We start from the raw sequence: 22,251 nt of genomic DNA, 5'->3' as shown, positions 1-22,251 counted from the left end.
CAAAATATTCACTAAAATAACACTGCCCTACTTTAAATCTAACCAGTTCTCTACCATATAAAATTCAACATACTAATTCCATGAATTCAATTTTCTATGAGCCTATTCAATGTTGAAATCCCTACCCCTAAGAATGAGCAATGGTGAATAGTTTTAGCCAGCACCACGCATTAGATTGACTTTATTAAACAGCTCCACCAAGTGGAAATTGTGAGAAAAGGCAGAACACAACCTCAAAAAAAGCCCCTTTTTACTAGCAGACTGCCTCTTGAAAAACTCTCTATAGCAAAAGATCAAGCTTATTAAAATTCGTTTTTATATTGTAGAGTATGACATCACTTCACACGCCTATGAGATTTTAGGGCTATTTCTGTCTACTAAGACCAATCCTTTTGATGTGTTTGTACAGAAAAAAAGAGAGCCATTATGTCCTTGAGACAACCATCTAAGTGTTTGTAGTCTTTAGCAACCACGGTCAGTGAGAAAAAACAAACCACCAAAAAAGTGGCACGAAAGCCAAAACAATCATGTTTAAGGAATAATTAGTTATGGGGGCGATAAACCCTCCTTCTGGAGTGTCCAGGGTAATTGGATTGACTAGAGGTCGCCCTTTTCTTAAAGAGTTGTGTTCTGCAGTTCAGACACAGAGGAGAGTCATTGTGTGTTGAAAGCTCAAGGTCTGCCTTAATGGACACTTGGGCATATCTGTGACCTGTGACCAATGACTAGTGACCGGTGCTTGTTTGATTTCCGTTCCTCACTGTTGCTGAACCGAACAAGCTCTATTGTGCCAGACAGTGGTCAATACAAAGTGCTTACTGTAAAGTGTGTTAAGACAGCCTGCAGAAACATGTAATCTGCTGTAGAGTGTTATTTCTCTTTCTACTCCTATTCACATTAGGCCTGGCCACAGTTTTGAGATGGAAGGTGGGCCGTCCTGTGCGAGTCTCAGGGTACACATGGGACGGTGAAGGATTCAAAAGAAAGTCATTCTGCAAAAACCAAACATTAATATTGAATTATTTTTTAACTTTGTCAAATTTGGTTGTTAAATCAGTGGTTAAGAATTTTATTTTACTCAATGTTTAAAGAATAATGAGAAGTTTACTAATTAAAAAATGGATTCGCAGCTTGGATAGATGGATATAGAGACGGACAGACAGTCTGACCTATTTTGTAATTGAGAGCAAAGACTGGAGGTTTTTCCTCAGGAGAATCAGAGCAATATTAATCTGCTTAAAAAACCTTAACACAGACTAAGCTCTCACACACTCTCTCCAGACATTACTGTACATTCCTCTTTGCTCCCTCCCTCCATTCTCTCAGTGTGGGAAGAAATATTATAATCCATTGAAAAATGCATTCAGTACGAATACCGTGTGAAAAGGAGACCATTTTGAATTGAATAAAAAAAAAATGGTAATACATTTATTTTTGTGCGCATATAAAACGCAGATTGCAACCCACACTTACATAAAAAATGATATTGAAATGACATGTTCTGAAATTATATTACTACTCAACATTTAAATCAAACAGTTAAAATACACCGTATATGCAAATTGTAATTAAATTCACTTCACTGTTGTAATTTTGTTACCGAGAAGGTACTTTTTTTTCTTTTTTAATTTGTTCAGACTAATGAATATTTTTTAAATTGAATTAAAAAATATAGGAAAATATTTGACCTATCATGTATAATTTTAACTGTATAATTTTTTTTTTTTTTGCAACGAAACTTGACTCCTTACCTGTCAATGCAGAGAATTAAATGGTGAATAGGGAAACAAGATGATGATGATGATGACAATGATGATGATGATGATGATGATATTATAACATTAAAACAAAAATAAAAAGTCCGGTGGGTCCAAACAGGTCTGAGTAGCTCACGAGTGTCACACACAGGCTGCAGGTTTTCACAAGCTCGGGAGGAGGAGGAGGAGGAGGAGGAGGAGGCGGCTAACTCTTAAATGGAAGTTGTAGACTTCTTCTAGGAAATTGAGGGAGTGACCCACAACTCTGCACACAGACAGGAGAGAGTGAAAGAATGAATACACAGCCCTCCCTGTTTCCTGTTCTCTCACAGACCCCCAGAATGGAAGTGGACACTCATTAACACTGGTGTTTTAGGCATGCCCAACTTTCCCTCAAATGCCTGGACACCCACCCCTTCAAACCAAACCAAAACAATACGCACAACGATCGTTTAAAATAAACTTTGCGGAAACACACTCAATTAAAGCTGCAAGCAGCATTTATCGGGGTTCAATCGGTTTAAGGCCTTTAAGCACATGCGCATGCGTTTTATTAAGCAAGTAGCATGTAAACACTTAGTTTAACCAAAAGTAATTTATAAAAGATCATATAAGAGATTCAGTCAAGAATCATTTTGTACAGACGTAAATAATGTATGTTGGATTGATGTTTATAAGTTCATCCTGATTATGCATTTTCAGCATTTGAAAGATTATTTTACACTTTGGTGGGCAAACATTAGCCTGGTAATACCAAACTCTGCTACTTCGCTTTGCTTCGTAGACAGAGTCTGGCATATCATAATAGAGAAGTGTTTTCTTTCTCGCGGGGGGCGCTTGTCGGAAGTTTAAAATCATTGGTTCCCGTAAGCCAATCACATAACGTTTGGTTATGGCGTGTGTTATGCGCATGCTCAGCCGCATCTAACTTCCACTGTAAACACATGTATGATGCGAAAACAAAACCATCGAGCGAAATACCGGAGTGAACATGGCTGTGAACGACTTTTGCAGATTATGTGAAGTAAATCTACGCATCCACGGTCCAATCAGTGTCTACGTCACGGCTCTCAGCCCGCCCTCTGTTCTTTGATTGGCCGGCTGTTTTCAGGCCGGAGAAAACGGAAAGCTATTACGCTTTCTCAGACTGAATAGGCTCTATGCACGATCGCTTCCGCGTTTTGTCTCAGCCCGCCCAGTTACATCCGGTGCTGCGTCGGAAGCCGTTTTTGCGTTAGGTGGAGATAATGGCAAATTACACTCGCTGTTTACAAAAACTTCCAGCGGTTAACGAGAATGATGTTAACAATATTGTAAGGCAGTTAACTGTCACACATAAGAGTAAGAAAGAGAAGTTCTTTAAATTATAAATGTCGAGCTATCGACAACTTTGAGGGTGAGTATTCTCTCATATCGCGCGAAATCCGACTAGCGAATCAGTTTCTAAAATCGTTGTCTCCGTTTCTGAGAAAATGAATTTTATTAAAGTTTTGCCGCTATACACTTCGCTATAGAACGCGCTATGCGGAAGTAAAGACGCCGGCTGAGATCCTATCGGAAATACGTCAGCAGCGTTCGTGCATAGAGCCTATACAGAAGCGAAGTAGGAAGTCTGACGTAGTCAGGCTAGGCAAACATGCACCTACTGTATGAAAAAATGTACAGTGAAGAATGTTAGGGCACCATGGATTGTTAATGAGTTGAAAAACATTATGTTTGAGAGAGATGTGGCAAAGGGTACAGCAAACAGAACTTGGAACAAGGAGGATTATTGGAACAAGTATTGTTAGATTTTAGCTCAGCTTTTGATGTACTGGATCATAAATTATTGCTGGATAAACTGAAATGTTACAAATGCACTTCTCATACTGTAGATTGGTTTAAATGTTAACTGTCTAATGGGACAATGTGTATTTTATAATGGAAGTTATTCAGATGTGAAAGAGTTGCAATGTGGTGTGCCTCAAATAAGCTGTTTAAGACCAATGATCTTCCTCTTGTTTTAAAATGTGCATGGACAGTCATGGATGCAGATGATAAAACATCATGTTTACCTGCAACATCAATTACGCAGTTGTCTACTGCTTTGGATGAGGAAATACAATTGGTCATAAAGTAGGTACGGAATAATAAGTTGGTTCTAAACTTGATAAAAACCAAAAGCATTGTGTTTGCATCAAATTGCATCAAAAGTTACATTTGTCTGTAAAGAGTGTGCCTATTGAACAGGTAGAGGAAATAAAACTTCTTGGAGTTATATTAGACAGTAGGCTGAAGTGGTCAAAACAGATAGAAAATATGGTAACAGGTATGGGAAGAGGTTTGTCAGTTATTAAGAGATGTGTAAACTTTTTACCACAACACTGTATTTCTAAAATGGTTCTTGCTTAGATTATTGCCCAGATGTGTGGTCGAGTGCATCAAGTAAAGACAAAAAAATGTAACTAACTGAAAAATTACAATGAGTTCAGAACAGAGCGACACGACTCACTTAAAACTGTAATAGAAGGGCTAATATAATAAGAATGCACTGGCGAAGGATTGTCTCTCTGCTTTGATTTATAAGAAATATTTCTGTCTAGAGTTCCTAATGTCCTGTACTCTCAACTTTTGTATAGTAGTACTAGTCATACTTTTAACACCATGCATGCATAAAAGGGATGTTTTTTTATTTCCTGTTTCAAAAACCACTGCAAAACAACGGACTGTAATGTATAGAGAAATTAAAATATGGAATGATTTACCAATGATATCACATATTTTTTATCAAGAAAAATGAGTTTTAAAAAAATATTTAAAGGAACATTTAATGGCACAATACATAGTCTCATTGACTTGACTTTTTATTGTTGTTGATTAAATGTAGGTTTGTATTTTTGGGACCCCAGGAAGAGTAGCCTAGGTAGTGGCTAATGGGGATCCAAATAAACAAATAAAGTTAGATCATGGATGGAAAAGGCCATTTACAGCCAATAAAGGCAATTTACTAAGGAAAAATATGTTTTTGAAAGTTTTTTTTTTTTGACAGTTATCAAAAAACTGCCAAAACTCCACCACTTTTATTAGGTGTCCTCAAAGTGTGCCCATGCATATGTGTGTCAAATATGTTGTAAATATCTAATTTCATTTTGAAGTTTAGATACTTATATTTATGAGAGCATAAAAATGATCCATGGGCAACATTGATTGGATGTTTTTGTCAGTTCATATCATAATTTTGACATTTGGGCGTTATTGTTTAGCTATTGACCTATGTTTTCAAATTTCCAGTGGTGGTTTTGTCTCGATCGGAATAACGGTTTCTAAGATAATCGCAAGTTTTTTAAGCACCAAATGACACCGTTACACAAACCATAAGGCGAAACCTGGCATGTTTGGTATCGTTGGACTCGGCAAGGATTCAGGAGTCTAAGGAGGTCACTCCCGTGAAAAAAGCTGACTTGAAACTTCTCAGGCTCCTTCAGGGCATTGTGCCGATGACACATACTTTTTGACACATAGTTTTTTTTAAATAAGCCAATGTTTTCATAGACTATTATGGCACCCTGGACAAAGACACTGCATGCCAATTTTCATCGAACTAACAGTTGGGTGCAGTTATAGCCATTTTCATGATTTTTTTTCCCTGTTATAGCACCACCAAGTGGCCAATCGTTGCAATTTTTTTCATGTGACCTCAGAATCAGCTCATAAACATATGTCCCGAGTTTAGCGAAAATATCTCTTTCCGTTCACAAGTTCATAGCCGTTTTAGTAAAAGTGGCCCCGGTCACATCGAACATTGTGGTTCCCCTTAGCGACCGTGAATTGAAATTAAGATTTTTTTTAATGATTATTGATAGTCACTCTCCAGAGAATATTTCTGCAATGGTTTGGTTCCGATCGGGCCAAAAACCTAGGAGTAGTTTGCAAAAGTAGGTTTTTCAAAAAACCTCAATTTACTCGAAAATGGCGCCTGAAGTATAATCCGAGTATACCTTTGACCGCTGTAGCGCCCCTGTCAGGCCGTTCGGGACGCGCCTTTGGTGACGCTGTAGGCAGTGTGAGTACTACCAGCCCTCAAAATTTCAAGTCTCTACGACTTACGGTTCGGTCTGCCCGATCAGTTTTAGATGGAGAATGATGCATCATGAGAAAATTAACAATAACAATAGGGTTTCAGCACTACATGCTTGAACCCCTAAATATGAATCACTAGCAACTTACTATGTATGACGTTATTGCTTAAAGCTTCTCCTACTTACGAAAGCTGAAGGAATCTCACTGCCCTACTTTACATCCATCTTACTGCCCAAGACCTGCTTTAACAAGGAGCGGTCCAATCCATATTGGTATATTCATATTCCTACATAAAAAAAATAAAATAAAAAATGTAAAGGGTTAGTTCACCCAAAAATGAAAATTCTGTCAGTATCACTCACCCTCATGTTGTTCCAACCCCGTAAGGCTTTCGTTCATCTTCGGAACACAAATTAAGATATTTTTGATGAAATCTGAGAGCTGGCTCACTCCTCCATAGGCTTCTATGGGATCGAAACTTGCCGGCCCAGAAAAGTTAGTAAAGACTAAAAATAGTCCAAGTGACTACAGTGGCTCAACCACAAGTTTATCAAGTGACGAGAATACTTTTTGTGCACAAAAAACAACAAAAATAACGACTTTATTCAACTATTCATTTTCTACGTGGGCCTGAGTGAATTCACATAGTGTAACAGCGCAGCGCTTCTGTGTTGTACGTCACCATGTAGGGTCACTATTGGCCGACGCTGGTCATGTGTGTGATGCGTGTGACGTACAACACAGAAGCGCTGCGCTGTTAGACTAAGTGAATTAGTTCAGGCCCACACAGACAGAAACGAATAGTTGAATAAAAGTCGTTATTTTTGTTGTTTATGCGCCAAAAAAGTGTTCTGGTTCAAGAGAATCCGTGTATCAGTCGTTTTTTTTATTTAATAAGAGTAGAAAAATGAGAAAACAGCTTGAATATTAGATTTCAAATATTCTAATAATAGTCCTCTGCTGCTGCAGTTGCACGGATTCTTAACGCGTTTATTGCAACTACGTAGTAAAAATGTATAGGCTACATTTAATCTTTTTCTCACCAAACAACCAGACTAACCAATGGCTCGACACAACCCATACCGGGGAAGAGCCTAGACAGGGCTTTCTTTTGTGCAGATATAAATTCACCTACGCTTTGCATCATCTGGGTATGGCAAGGTAGGCTAAATGACGGCTGTCATAGCCTGCATGGTCACCCAGTAAGTTAAAAAAAGAAATTAAGATATAAATCAATATAATCAGTACAAAAAAACAAACAAACAAACAAACAAACAAAAAACAGCTGTTTAAAAATACGTCTATCAATTCGTAAAATTTCAAATGTTCAATAATCGTTTAAAGAAATCAAATTCATAACTGTTTAAAATTCTACACAATATTACATTTTGTTAGATTACACTTGTCAATAATTAAAATTTACACAATTCAAATTCAAATCATTTTGTCATATTATAAGCTCCATACATCATCATCTTTATACATCAAAGGAAGTAATAGAGCAGAAAAGAACTAAAATATCCAGTAGTGGGGCAGCAAACTTTTGACACACACTAAGCAGGGACTCAAATTATACACTTTCTTACATTCCATTGTTCATCACAGTTCAAAATAAAATGAATGTTTTAAAGGAGCCAGAAGAAAAGCAGAAGAGAGCTGAGTGATCATGGAGGTGATGTGGTGTATCACACGGGTCGGAAAGAGTGCCGTTGATCGCTGTAGGGAAGAGGAAAGAGTGAGAGACTTTCATGTGACTTCTAGTAGATTCTAGATTTTGGCCCAGTGCGCACAGTCTGAGGTCTTCACTCATCCGCACTTTTGTCTGAGAGTTATGGCCAATATAACAACACAGAATTTTCATATAAAAACAGATTATTATGCACACTTGTGCATTAAATGTACATTAATACAGTCCAAAAAAACAACAAAAAAACTGAGACCACATTGGAAAAAAACGTAACAAAAAGCAATGCAAAAAAAGAGAAAAACTATGCAAATCAAAACAAAAACAAAGCTAAACAAATCAAAAACTAAGCAAAACCAACCCAAACAAAAACTAAACAAAACTAAGCAAAACACAAACTAAGCAAACACAAACCAAACAAAAACCAAGCAAAACCTATGCAAAACAAAAAAAACTAACCAAAACAAAACAAACAAACAAACACTAAGCTAAAAAACTAAGCAGAACAAAACAAACAAACACAAAGCTAAAAAACTAAACAAAACAAAACAAACAAAAACTAAGCTAAAAATTGAAGCAAAACTAAACACAAACTAAAGCTAAACAAAAACTAAACACAAAATAAAGCAAAACCAAACTAAACTAAATCTAAGCAAAACAAAACAAAAAAATAAGCAAAATAAAAAATAAGCAGAACAACAGAAGAAAAAAGAAGAAGAAACATGTTCTGGTATAAAATATATATGAAATATAGATATTTCTAGGTCACGTAATGAAACAAGAAAATCTGTGATCATAACACTTTAATTATCAAATTTTACACACACTTGTAGAGATCATGCTCAAGTGCTGCTGTCATCAAAGTAAAGGGGATTTTTCCATCATTTTAACATGCACTGATGATGGCATGATACTGAAGAGAGGGAACTGATTTGAGAGTAATCAAGAAACTACTGCTTCAATCATATAGCTGTTTTGATTAGTGTATGTTTCCTAAGCACTTCCTGCACAGTTCTCAAAGAATAAACCCTGGATGTAGCATCAAGTCAGAGTGGTCCTGTGCATCGGAGCCCGTATATACTAGTGTATATCAGAAATGGAAGAGACTGTGAAACCCACTGAAGTGCATAATTGGACTTTGCAAGGTCAAATAGAGTCTTCGGATAGTGAGGAAAAGAGACACACAGAGGTAAAGAAAAGTATGATTTATCCAGTATGTGGCTATTGATATCCCATGAAACATCCAACAAACCCAGCCATCAAAAGATTCCAGCCGTCTCAGCTCCACTAATCGCAAAATTCCTTCAAAGTCAGTTATGAAAAAATTGCCCGCCCGCACACATGCCGGCCTTCAGTGGGGGGTGCTTATGCAACCCTACCGAATGAATTCAACTCTTCTTACATAACATTTGACATACTGAATCGACAAGAAGAGTACAGGAACACCTCAGTTTTAGTTACCTCACCTTAGTTTTTAAACACACACATTATACATATATATACACACATATATATATATATAAATACATACACACACGTACTGCAGACAATATTGGTATATAGTATTCTTTTTTTTTTTTTTTTTAGGTACATACCCAGACAGCAACATAGTGTCTGCCCAGATCCGGCCCACATCAGGTATGCGTGGAATGGATCATCTGGGCCGGATCTGGGCCGACACTGTTGCTGTCTGGGTAGTATTTTAACTAAATAACTGAACTATCCACTTTTTCTATGGGATTATAAATATAGATTTATAATATTGGCCATCATTTTGGTTACTGGCCATGAACTGAAAAATGTATATGAAACGATTAAAGCAAAAATCGAACTCAGGGCGCACATATCAGCTACTGTGCAATGAGTCAGAGCATTTGCACTATGGTTTACAACCATAAATACTTTGGATATGATGGTTCCTTTTAATGGCCTTTGGCACGAATCACGATGAACGTCAGTGACCGATGGCCAGGAAGCAAATTCCTTTAAAAATGCCACAAAAAATAAATAATAATAATTGTGGTTTGATTTTATCATGCTGTTTGAATGATTTGTGAAAGAATGTACAGTAAACTCAGACCTTGCTGCTGAATTTCTAAATGAAGAAGTTTTACTTCCTTGGTTCATTTCTTCAGGCTGCCTGGAGCCGACCCGACATGAGTAGAGCACCTGACCTATTCCAGCATAATGCGCTCTGTGATTCCTGCTTATGAAAGAAAGAAAAAAGCATTAAGACGGTGAAGAATGCTCTTGCTTTCTAAGCCAAATTAAGTCATCATAATTCTTCCCCCCTCATTCCTCTGTCATGCACCCCTAATATCCTTTCATCTCCTCAGACTTTGACGTAGAAAAGAAGATAGAGGAGGCGGGTTTACAATGTAACCTTTGACCTGCTGTGGCCCATTAACAACAAAGTCTGTGAACCATGAGTAATGTACGCTGAGCTAGATGGATCAGCCGGCTCACGGGTAAACATCACTTGACTTTCCTCTGGCTGCATGTGAAAGCTGAGGGGTAGAAGAGCTAACACTCTACCACATAAGCCAGTATGAGTTGTGCAGGTCATTATGGTGATTTTATTAAAGAGTTTTCGTCAGTGTTTCTGAGGAATTTGTCTTAAATGTCTGGAAATCCCACACAAGACCAAGGCCAAAGTAGACGATATTAGATAAACACATATGGCAATACATTTTTATACAAAATAAATATTATTATCCAGTATCACCACTGGAAACAAGTAACATGAGGCAGGACTTGCATTTACAAATGGTAAAATTTGGGGGTTGGGTTCAAAAAAGATTCAGCCGTTACTAATCTTTTCTATTGGACGGTGAATATGGATTTTTAATATTGGCCATCATATTGGTTATGGAGCATAATAAAAGAAAATGTTAGCTGTTGGCTAATAACATATACAGTCCCCTCCAAACGTATTGGAACAGTGAGGTCAATTCCTTAATTTTTTCTGTAGACTGAAAATATTTGGGTTTGACATCAAAAGATGAATATGAGACAAGGTTTCCAGGTATTTACATCTGGATCTGATACACAACTTAGAAGATATAACCTTTAGTTTGAACCCACCCATTGCTCATGTGACCAAAAGTAGTGGAACATGTGACTGGCAGGTGTGTTTTGTTGCCCTGGTGTGTCCTATTACATTGATTATTCAAACAATAAATAGCACTGAATGTCTGCGCTCAGTTTCAGATTTTGGTTTTGCCTGTGCAGACTGGATTTATAATGAGACGTGTAACCACCATGAAAACCAGAGAGCTGTCTATGGGTGAAAAACAAGCAATTGTGAAGCTGAGAGAAGATGGAAAATCAATCAGAGCCATCGCACAAACATTGGCCATAGCCAGTACAACCATTTGGAACGTCCTGAGAAAGAAAGAAACCACTGGTGTACTAAGTAACAGACCTCGAATGGGTAGACCAAGGAAAACATCAGCAGTTGACGACAGAAACAGTGTGAGAGCTGTAAAGAAAGACCCTAAAACAACTGTTAGTGACATCAGCAACAACCTCCAGAGGGCAGGAGTGAAGGTATCACAATCTGCTGTTCGCAGAAGACTTCATGAACAAAAGTACAGAGGCTACACCAGAAGATGCAAACCTCTCATTAGCAAGAAGAATAAGAAGGTCAGGCTGGAATTTGCCAAAAAGTAGAGACAAGCCTCAAACATTCTGGGACAAAGTTTTATGGACTGATGAGACAAAGATTAACCTTTACCAAAGTGATGGAAAGGCTAAAGTTTGGAGAAAAAAAGGATCTGCTCATGACCCTAAGCACACAAGCTCATCTGTGAAACACGGAGGAGGTAATGCCATGGCTTGGGCTTGCATGGCTTCTTCTGGGACGGGCTCATTAATCTTCATTGATGATGTAACGCATGATGGCAGCAGCAAAATGAACATTTTGTCTGCCTATTTACAGAAAGATGCAACCAAACTGATTGGGAGAACCTTCATCGTGCAGCAAGATAATGACCCAAAAGTCAGTGCCAAAACAACAAAGGAGTTCATCAGGGGCAAGAAGTGGAAGGTTTTAGACTGGCCAAGTCAATCTCCAGACTTAAACCCTATAGAGCATGCATTTTACCTGCTTAAAAAGAGACTGAAGGGAGTAACCCCCCAAAACAAACAACAACTGAAAGAGGCTGCGGTGAAAGCCTGGAAAAGCATTACAAAAAAAGAATGCAAAAGTTTGGTTACGTCAATGGGTCACAGGCTTGATGCAGTTATTGCAAGCAAAGGATTTGCAACTAAATATTAAGTCTTATTCACTTTAATCTATTTTAAAGGAACCGTATGTAAGATTGTGGCCAAAACTGGTACTGCAATCACTTTCAAATTACTGTAGAGCGGTGTATCCCCTCCCCTTCCCCCCTGACTCGAGGTTGCCAGTTAGGCTGCAGGATCCAGCAGGAACGTAGGCTGCTACAAGGAGCTTCTAATGGCAAGTGACGAGTCCTACACAGTAAGTTGTTTTTCTGTTAATTATGTTTATGCTTCATGAGAGATGTTTAGCGTATTTCGGATTCATAACGAGGTCTTTTAGGTTTCGTAACGTTAGACAATTTTTATCCGACACGTTTGTAGCTGCAGCTGTGGTAACAAGAGCAGAGCTGGCAACCCGGATGCCGAAACACTACTAACTTCGTGATTGGTAGATAGGTGGAGGGTGGCGCATGAGGCCAAAACAAAACATGACAATATCAACATCAGTTGAGGGCTGCAACATCACTTTTTAAATGACAATATCCTGGCCGGACTACTGTTGTCAGTGATATAAGTATTTGAAATGAACATGATTTCTTAATGTCTAGTGACATATCAGGGCCATTTTATGATTAATTAAAATACATTTCTTATATACGGTTCCCATAAGTTAATCTGTTCCAATACTTTTGGTCAGATGAGCAATGGGTGGGTTCAAACAAAAAGTTATATCTTCTAAGTTGTGTATCAGATCCAGATGTAAATACCTGGAAATAAAAGCTGAAATGTTGATCTCGTCTCATATTCATAGTTTGATGTCAAACCCAAATATTTTCAGTCTACAGTAAAAATAAAGGAATTGGCCTCACTGTTCCAATACGTTTGGAAGGGACTGTATACATATATAATTATGTAATTTAGAAAAATAACAATACTCTGCGAGTTTCAAATAATATATTGACAAATATTTTGACTGATAAATTGAGACTACATCGGTATCAGCTAGTATGTTTTTTCCTCTCTTTTTAAAATGTATAAAATTTTCCCCCAAATCAAATGTGCAATACAAACACACGAAAATACACTATTATTTAAATTCAAAATATATAAAACAAAGAACAATAAACTTACAAGAGAAATTTGGTTTAAATTTATTAACAGAAATGACCATTTATTTATAACATGGGAATGAGATTTCTCATAAACACATGGCACAATCAAATTATATACATTCCATAAGGAGAACAGTGCAGACACATTATGGGAGGAGAGGATACAGTGACCGACGAACTAAAAACAACCCCTGATCAGGCTTCCACTGATCAAATGAGAACACAAAATGTCCTGCTCCAAGTTAAAAAGGTTCTTAAAGAAACACTGCTGTTTCCAAATAAAGAGGCGAAGCTAAAATTCATAATACTAGCTATTTAACACAAAATTGATGTGAAGATCTTCACAGAGATGCCTGTCAGGAGTCGTCTACCACAGTGCTAGGCTAAGCGGTCTGTCCTCTGTAATAAAACGTGAGCACAACGTTTAACACAAAGAGATGTGTAGTTTCTCCTGTCTTCCTGGTTCTCTTCACAACAAAGATAAAAAAAAAAAAATCTCTCTATCTTGCTTTTCACCAGCTTATAGTGCTTTAAAGCTAATTGCACATAATGATATACACATATTTCTCTTCATTTAGTTGTATTTGTGTCTATGCACATATTAATAAGTGAGGTTAAAACAAACATCTTCGATTCAGTTTTCACTTTTTCTGACCACACCATGTGTGTGTGTGTGTGTGTGTGTGTGTGTGGGTGTGGGTGTGTGTTTGCAATACAGAGTTTAACCAGGGGTTAAGAGTTCAGTGTCCTGTCAGGTAATCCTGTGTGGAGTCGGAAGCAAACGAGTCCGCATCCTCATTGTCAGAGTCGTCACTGCTGTCATCAGCGGCGGGTTCACCGCTCAAAGCAATCCGTGCGTAGTCATCCGTGTCAATGGACTTGCAGAAGTGAATGGCATATTTGAGTTTCTCCTCCAAGACTAGCTTACAGGAGTAGCGAGGCAGCTTGAGCAGGAAGAAGCAGGTGTAGGACTCAGGGAGGAAATGGTCGGGTGGGTTGTATTTATCCAGAACCTGGACAAAGGGCAAAAACTCTAAAAATGAGCCATTATATTTTATAACACACACACACGGTGCACGTTGGATGGGTTTATAATGAGCACGTTTGCTCTAGACAGAGCTGCTCAGTTGCTTACTCTCATGACACATTGCAACACAGCTAAAAGTTTCCTAATACATTTGACCATTATAAGTAGCCAACATTTACCTGTTGATGCCTTCACAAGCACCCATTAAAAGCTGTTGAATTGAGTCAGGTGTTGAGTTAAAATATCATCATACAAATATAATTGTTCTTTTAAATGGTTTATAAGTTTTCGTGTGGAGAAAATAAAATACTATGAAAATACGTAGTTTCAGTTATGACTTTTTTTCACTGGATTTAGTCTTGTATCAAACACAATATGATTTTCGTTGATCGAGATCTGGCAACAACAGCACATTTTTCCTCTGGGGCGAGCGATCCGCGGACAGCTCATTAAATACACCATATGCCAACAAACCAATGCGAACGCGGGACAGTGATGACGATACATAACAACAGAGCGTAGGTGCCAAAGCTGCTGTGGATCCGCTTACCCGGAACTATCAGTGAGTGGCAGATTTGAAGAAAATGACGCTTGTTTGGCATATAAATAAATGACGGAGAGTTACATACATATAATTGCCAACATGTTATCGTGTAAGCTTTATGGTACACCACAAACAAGGGAATTTATAGTAATTTATAGTGTTAATACTAATCAGTGAGTCCATGAATGGCTTAGGTATGCAGAGAATTCAGAGCTTATATGGGCTGCATGCCACTGAGACATACATATACTGTGTGTGTGTGTGTGTGTGTATATATATATATATACACATCTCTCTCTCTCTCTCTCTCTCTCTCTCTCTCTCTCTCTCTCTCTCTCTCTCTCTCTCTCTCTCTCTCTCTCTCTCTCTCTCTCTCTCTCTCTCTCTCTCTCTCTCTCTCTCTCTCTCTCTCTCTCTCTCTCTCTCTCTCTCTCTCTCTCTCTCTATATATATACATATATATACACACACACACTATATATACATTAATTTTGACAGCAGAAAGAATTAATTTGGGTTTTGATTGACATACGGGTGGGTAGATTTTAATTTTTGGGGGGAACTATTCCTTTTATTGACACTTTTCAAAGTCACAAGTTACCTGCACCACAAAGTCTCGTCCACGGAAGTCCGCAATGGTCCTGGGGAGGCGCGTACGACCCCAGACGAACCTGAGGAAGAGCGAGCGTTCTGTGTTAGAGAAAGACTCCATCACCTCCCAGAACCACTGGATCAGAGGAGAAGTGGGCTCCACCCCCTTATACGTGGCCACAGATTTGAGCAGGTGCAGGGGGATGTCCGGGCTACCACACACCTAGACAACACAAACACGTGACATGAAGTCTAACAAGAACTCCTGACAACATATTTGCTCAGTGTGCGTTTCTGTTGAAGACACACTCACCATGGTCTCCAGCTCATAGCCGGTAAAGAGAGAGAGGAGAGGCACTGGTACCACTCGTGCCATACCTTCCCTTACTGCCGACACCTGCTCATCGTACTCATGCAGCCTGGAAGAACAAAACAACAACATACCAGTAATATTTATTTATTTATTTATTTTCTTAGAATGTGTTGGTAACACTTTTTCTCTCTCAAATTAGTCACACCTGTAGTTTATTGCTAGCCGTACATATTCGCTTCGGTTCTCTAAGGTGATGTGGGAATATTTGGAGCTGAGTTGGACTTCCTGTCCACAGGCACTGGGCACAGTGAAGGGCAAGGGCATAGCCTCAAACTCCTCCGCAGATGCCTCGTTATCTCGGATATACATCAGACCGGGGATGAAGTCCTTGTCCACCTAACACAAAAGGAATGTGAGGTTGGATTAAAAATATTAAAAAAGCAAGCCAAACTTTATTTCAATAAATATAATATAATATAATATAATATATATATATATATATATATATATATACACACACACACACACACACACACACACACACACACACACACACACTGCTCAAAAGATTATGGTAAGATTTTTTTGTAAACAAATGAATACTTTAATTTAGCCTTAAACTGATCAAATGTGACAGTAAAGATATTTGTTATGTTACATAATATTTCTATTTAAAAAAATGCTGTTCTTTAAACTTTCGATTCATCAAAAATCCTGAAAAAAGTATTACGATTTCCACAAAAATATTAAGCAGCACAACTGGTTTCAACATTGATAATAATAGGAAATGTTTCTTAAGCACCAAATCAGCATATTTGATTTTTTTTAAATATAATTTCTGAAGGATTATGTGACACTGAAGAAGACTGGAGAAATGGCTGCCGAAAATTCTGCTTTGCAATCACAGGAATAAATTAAATTTTTTAAATATATTAAAATAGAAGACTATTTTAAATTGTGATCTGATGTAAAAATGACTGTGTTTATCAAAACAGTAATATTGTCAAATATTAAGATAATTCTTTCAAATTCTTACAAACTCCAAACTACAGTGAATTTAAATAAAAGTTTGTCACTTTTCAGATTTAGGTACCAGCAAACCTTCAAGTTGTAGTTGGATGATCTGAGTGATCTAGCAAGAGAATGTGTCCATGACTTAGGTTTATTCAAGATTAATTCAACAAAGATGATTAAAGATAATCTGAACCTGTGCAAATGACGACAGAAAAGGAATGAAAGGAATGTGTGGGTGTTTTAGAGTGCATCACAGTCAGTGTCTCACTGTTGTCTTGTGCTTGGTAATCTTTCTCTTTAACCTTTCTGATATCTCCAGGCAAAAGCAACAAACAACAGCTGCACTGTGAGCAAGAGACATCCTGCGCTGAGAAACGCCATCACTGCAGACGTCTCAGCAACACATGATCTCAGCGTGAATGCAGGAGATGCATACACTCACATTCATTTTTACACATCACACGTGCATGTGCGCACACTCTCACACACTTTATATCTCAGAGATCGTTCAATTAAAACAGTCATATTTGTATAACTGTATAACCTTCCTGTGATTTGATGTAAGCAACTGCTGAGAAATGCAGCATTACTGTAGCACAAACATGCCACATAGATTTAGAGAAAGCTGCTTACAGTATATATGCATCAAAGGTGGTAGGTTTAGGACTGGCATCTATGTCAGCTGACCACCATCAGAACAAATGTACAGAATGCACAAGAGGTATGTGCTCTCATTCCATTCATTTATATAATGGATTCAAGAGGCCTTGTCATAAGCTCCAACTACAGACATACCATGTCATGTAATCCTGATGTACTGATTGGAAGAAGAGAAAAAAAAAACACACCTACCTGCCCCCCAAAAAAACAAAAACAAATAACACAACAAATTGTATTTTTTATTTAACAAAACAAAACAAAAAAAATCTAGGTTTTAATTTGTAATAATTTCAGTTAATGATAACCTTGGTTTCTCACAGACAGACTTCCTGGGAAAACCAGGTTGATGCTGGAAGAGATGTTAGTGAGGCCAGCAGGGTGCGCTCACCCTGTGGTCTGTGTGGGTCCTAACGCCCCAGAATAGTGAGATATTAACATGCCTAAGACTTTTGCACAGTACTGTATATATATATATACACACACACACACACACACTAATTGGCTTCCATCACTCGGTCTCTCCTCCACCAATAAGCTGGTGTGTGGTGGGCATTCTGGCGCAATATGGCTGCCATTGCATCATCCAGGTGGTTGAGGAGATTCCCCCTTCTATGGTGAAGCGCTTTGAGTGCAGAGAAAAGCGCTATATAAATGTAATGAAATATTATTATTATTACCTCACTGAGATCAGCAATGGTCAGGTTCATGCCTGCCAGCTGTTTCCACACAGGCTCAGCCAGGTACAGACTTAGAGGACTTCCTGTTCGGATTGCTATGCCAAGGAGCACCCCTGTACACAAATAAAAACAGATAATGGTATACCAACAGATCTAATGAAGGGAAATAATATAGCTGTGAAATTATAGACTTTTCCCATAAAGACTTGAAAGTATTTTTAGTTTAGGAAACACAAGCAGGTGGTACCTAGGAAGCGGAACATGCTGATGTGCAGAGGGGACTTGGCAGCTGGGTTGAGCAGGAAGCAATCTCTGTTTGCTCCCGACTCGTCTCGCCCGTTAGGAGTGACGATGAGGAGAGGAGTGAGACCGTTCTGTAGTTCCTCACACATTTCAGCAATAGATTCACTGTATCCACCACCACAGTCATCGACCGACTCGCCTACAAACACACACACAAGGTCAGAAACATGGTGTAGATGGGCCATGATCTAAGGGTGTGTTCCCCACCAATTCCACTCTTTCATGTAGAATCATCCCTCTCTAAATACAAACTCACCCACAAACTTGACCTTCCAGACCCGGTGTGGCAGCAACAGACTGTCAGGGCTGAAAGAGCTCATCTTCGCACACATTTGCCCAAACACTGACTTGGTGCCATCTGGCCCTGCCAGTCCTCCTTTACTGCGGGAACGCTTGACCTGATACAAAGAATGAGAAAGGATTAATTATTGCAGGCTTCTCCATATACAGCACTTCTGCTCTGAAGTACTGTATAAACACCACTCTTAAGATTTCCAGCAGATCCCTGCCAGACTCCAGGGGCCCTATTAGAGGGACACGAGACCCATGAAGATACATATTTGGGGGTAAATCTCATGACGAGCAGATTCACAAATTCATATGATGTTTAATGAACATCTCTCAAAATATTAAGATTTAGGGCTGCTAACTCTCGCTCAAAATGGTAACGAAAATAAAATGAATGATAATCAAATGGTGTACACAGCACTTGTGTGTCCATGCCGACAGGAAGACGCAGAAAATGCAATCGTAATTACGGTGATTAGGGAAAGGGAGACAATTTTACGGAGGACCCGCTAGCTATTTTTGCCCATTAAAAGTAATTGTTCATTTTGGATTCTGCTAACCATCCTAATGAACTCTCAAACCAAGTCGGAAACGCAAGTAAAAATGAGCTTTGGTGAGGAAATAACATGCATTTTTGGTCCAAGTTTTTCCAAATTAAAACAAATACATTTAAATACATTTTAAAATTGCAACAACGAATGATCGTCTGATTCTTACTAATGAAAAAAAATGTTGAAACATCATAACAACAACAACATCTTGCGGGTAACTATTTGATTTACTGACATGAGCACCTGTTTATTGCAAATATGCAACACATTTTAAATGTTATAAATACATGTCCAAAATGAATGAATGAATTTATTTATTTAGTTAGTTAAGACAGTGAAATTTACTGTATTTGAGGCCAAATTAGGAAATGGTAGTTTTTAATGCACGTGTACCTGTATCCTGTTCAGCTCCACCACTGGGCCATGCTGTCGGTCTCTAACCATGGTGGCCTGCACCACCTTACGGAATGCTGCCTCCTATAGACATTGAATTATTTTTTATTTTTTTAAATAAATATACTTAGGAATTGTAATTAAAATAAATAATACTCCTTTAAAATATCCTCACCTTGCCCTGTGATATGAGGATTCCACGGAGTGTGTCAAAGCCAACGGAGACACCGTGTCCAGTCTCGCCCAGTCGTCCTTCCAGGTCAAACATCGGGATGCAGGGGCAGAAGAGCTCCGAGATGTGGTGAAGTAGCAGTAATCGGTTCCTCAGGCCTATGATGGCAATCTCCTGCAAGTGGTTGTACTCCATAGGAACCTACAGACAAGCATTTAATTATTTACATGCAGCATTTAGCACATTTAAAAGGCTGAATGGTTAAATATTTAGTTCTTTGAAAAGTTTTTGTAGTCTGAGGCTGAGCTATATTTGGTGGCACGGTACCTGAGCAGGCAGTTTTCCAGCATTGGTAGGTTTACTAGTGGACCAGGCAAGTGTGTGTGCTGAGCCACAAGCCACGCGGTTGATCTTCTTGCCCTGCAGTGCTGCCACCAGCCTAGGCCGCTGAATAGCATTGGTGGTCCCATCGCCGAGCTGACCCTCATCATTGTCACCCCATGTGTACACTTCCCCTGTGTGTTTACGTTCATGTTTTTAGCATACTTCACAAAATAGTGCCAGACAAAAGAAAATACTAAATATCTATATATAGGGTATCTGCAGTTTAAAAAAAAAAAATCAATTTAAGACTTTTAAAGACCTGCACAAATAAAATGAATAAATAAGAGATGGGTAGAGCATATTCTCTAAAAATTATTTTAACAACTTTACCATTCAAATAATAAAGGTTTTGACAAAAACAAAATGTTAAACCTCACATTACAGCCTTTAAACCATTTTTAAGAAAAGGGGTGAGTCAAAATTCTAAATGAGTACATTTATATTATTTAAAATATGATTTATATCCTAATTCTAAAAATATTTATCTTCTTTTCGATCCACCGGCTGAATGAAAATGCAGATGGCGCTTTATTTCTGCAGATGGCGCAGAAATATAGCGATTACCCTGGTAACCCTGTTTACAAAGCAGCTGCACTTTTTAGAAATGCAACGAGTTTGTAGGCATGATATAAACGATATAGGTAAAAATGATCATAATTCTTTAACAGTAGAGCATAAGCTACTGATTGGCATAAATACACTGTATTCATAATTTATAAACAGCCCTGAAACTGCGATTTTGTAGAACGTGCAACAGCTTTTCCTTTGAAACATGCAGCAGTCACATTTATTTCATTAAATCAATGCCTTTCAAATTTTAATATTCACAAGTCATTTCGCAGTTCCGGTTTTATTGCCCCCTTGAAATTATAAGTAAGACCTCTTGAAATTATAATTAAAGACTTTTCGTATACCATTTAAGATACTTAATACTTGTTATGGCCTTAAATTTGTTACAACTACATTTAAGACTTTGAGGACCCGTGGGGACCCTATATATAAAATATGAATGCTATAAAGACCCTACAGATCTTAAACAAGATTATGATAAGGGTTACAAGGCCTGCTTAACACAAATAAAAACAAGGTTTAAAAACATAGTCCAGGTGACCTACCATCCTCTGTGCAGCATACACAGTGAAGAGAACCAGTTGCTATGGCGATGACCTTCTTGCCTTGCAAACCCTGGACCTGCCGGGGTCTGCGAACATGATCATCCGAGCCGTGTCCCAGCCTGTGGTAATCACCCTTCCCCCTAACACACATGAACATGTAAATTACTCCATATGTGTCCTAAATAAAATAAATAAAAGATAAGCTTACGGTACAACTGTACTGAGGGATTGATTACCATGTGTAAACTGCTCCAGACTTGGTGAGAGCCACAGAGAACTGAGAGCCGCATTCCACTTTCACAACACCCAACCCAGTTAATGAGTCAATCTAAGCAGAGAAAGAGAATGAGATGTGAATACAGGAATCGCTAAACAAGAAAACTTGAGTATCTGCACAAGCAGTCTCACCTTCATAGGCACTTTACATCCGTCACTACCACCTCGGCCCAATTTGCCATAGTCTCCATCCCCCCATGACCACACCATGTCATCATCAGTCAGACACAGAGTCTGGGCATCACCGCTGCCACATGCAACGTCTATCACCCGGTGACCCTGCAGAGCCTCCACCTATACACATGCACAGGCAATGCACATATTATACATTATATATTATACTTTAACAAAAGTATCCCTTTTCAAAAATGTCCAGTTCCAATATTCAAAAAATAAAATAAATTAAATAAATTGAACTACCATTAACAAGCCTGACTAATTTTAGTGATTCAGTTTGATTGCTTAGTTTAGTTATTTATGCATTTTAAAAATAATTTAAAAAGATGTAAAAAAAAATACAATTATTATTGTTATGCATGTTATAAATGAATTTCCATCATTTTTCCAGTCGCTTATTAAAACAAATTTGTTCTAAATATAGAGATTGTACATAGCAATTGCTGATGAACTAATAATTACTCAACATAAAATATTATACAAGTACAATATGAAATTATGAACTAATGTATTATATTACTTTTTAAATGAGGTGTACATTTATGTTATTCCCTAATTGCAATTTTCATTGTTTTCATGCTAGATAAATATGCATTAAAAATGCCTAATGAACACACCAGTTTTGGTTTAAGCTGGTCCTCACTGTCTCCATGACCAAGGCGACCATAACGCCCTTTCCCCCATGTGTAGAGCTCTCCGCTGGATGTGATGCAGGCACTATGAGCCCCACCAGCTGCAATGTCCACCACTTCCACACCTCTGAGAGACTCAATCACGCGTGGACGGTCACAAGGGCTGGGGAAAAGACCACACATACTGTACTGATTAATACAAGCTGCTATAACAAATCAGTGATAGTCCAGCGCACATATTTGAGTGGGTAATGACTTTTGGTTCTTTGAGGAACTACAGGAAGAACTGTGGTACTAT

The 22,251-nt window shown here is 38.2% G+C and overlaps 2 protein-coding genes across 2 annotated transcripts in view; both read right to left on the bottom strand.

Moving 5' to 3' along the window:
• Positions 1-1,929, bottom strand: part of oca2 (oculocutaneous albinism II) — an 85,565-nt gene extending 83,636 nt beyond the window's left edge. Inside the window, exon 1 of the mRNA XM_084424957.1 lies at positions 1,752-1,929. The gene's annotated coding sequence lies outside the window, so the exon portion shown is untranslated. The remainder of the gene's footprint in view (positions 1-1,751) is intronic.
• Positions 1,930-12,851: 10,922 nt separating this feature from the next.
• The window catches only part of herc2 (HECT and RLD domain containing E3 ubiquitin protein ligase 2), a 68,488-nt gene continuing 59,088 nt past the window's right edge, over positions 12,852-22,251 (bottom strand). The window contains exons 79-92 of the mRNA XM_084426797.1: positions 21,939-22,116; positions 21,277-21,438; positions 21,105-21,196; positions 20,869-21,008; positions 19,697-19,884; positions 19,373-19,570; positions 19,198-19,281; positions 18,222-18,363; positions 17,910-18,104; positions 17,663-17,775; positions 15,517-15,707; positions 15,312-15,417; positions 15,009-15,221; positions 12,852-13,849 (exon numbers count right to left, since the gene is read on the bottom strand). Coding sequence (XP_084282923.1) covers positions 13,577-13,849; positions 15,009-15,221; positions 15,312-15,417; positions 15,517-15,707; positions 17,663-17,775; positions 17,910-18,104; positions 18,222-18,363; positions 19,198-19,281; positions 19,373-19,570; positions 19,697-19,884; positions 20,869-21,008; positions 21,105-21,196; positions 21,277-21,438; positions 21,939-22,116 — 2,275 coding nt within the window. The 3' untranslated portion in view covers positions 12,852-13,576. The remainder of the gene's footprint in view (positions 13,850-15,008; positions 15,222-15,311; positions 15,418-15,516; positions 15,708-17,662; positions 17,776-17,909; positions 18,105-18,221; positions 18,364-19,197; positions 19,282-19,372; positions 19,571-19,696; positions 19,885-20,868; positions 21,009-21,104; positions 21,197-21,276; positions 21,439-21,938; positions 22,117-22,251) is intronic.

The sequence above is a fragment of the Rutilus rutilus genome (genome assembly GCF_951802725.1).
Source record: "Rutilus rutilus genome assembly, chromosome: 12".
Classification (NCBI taxonomy): Eukaryota; Metazoa; Chordata; class Actinopteri; order Cypriniformes; family Leuciscidae; genus Rutilus; species Rutilus rutilus.
This window is presented reverse-complemented; position numbering and strand designations above follow the sequence as displayed.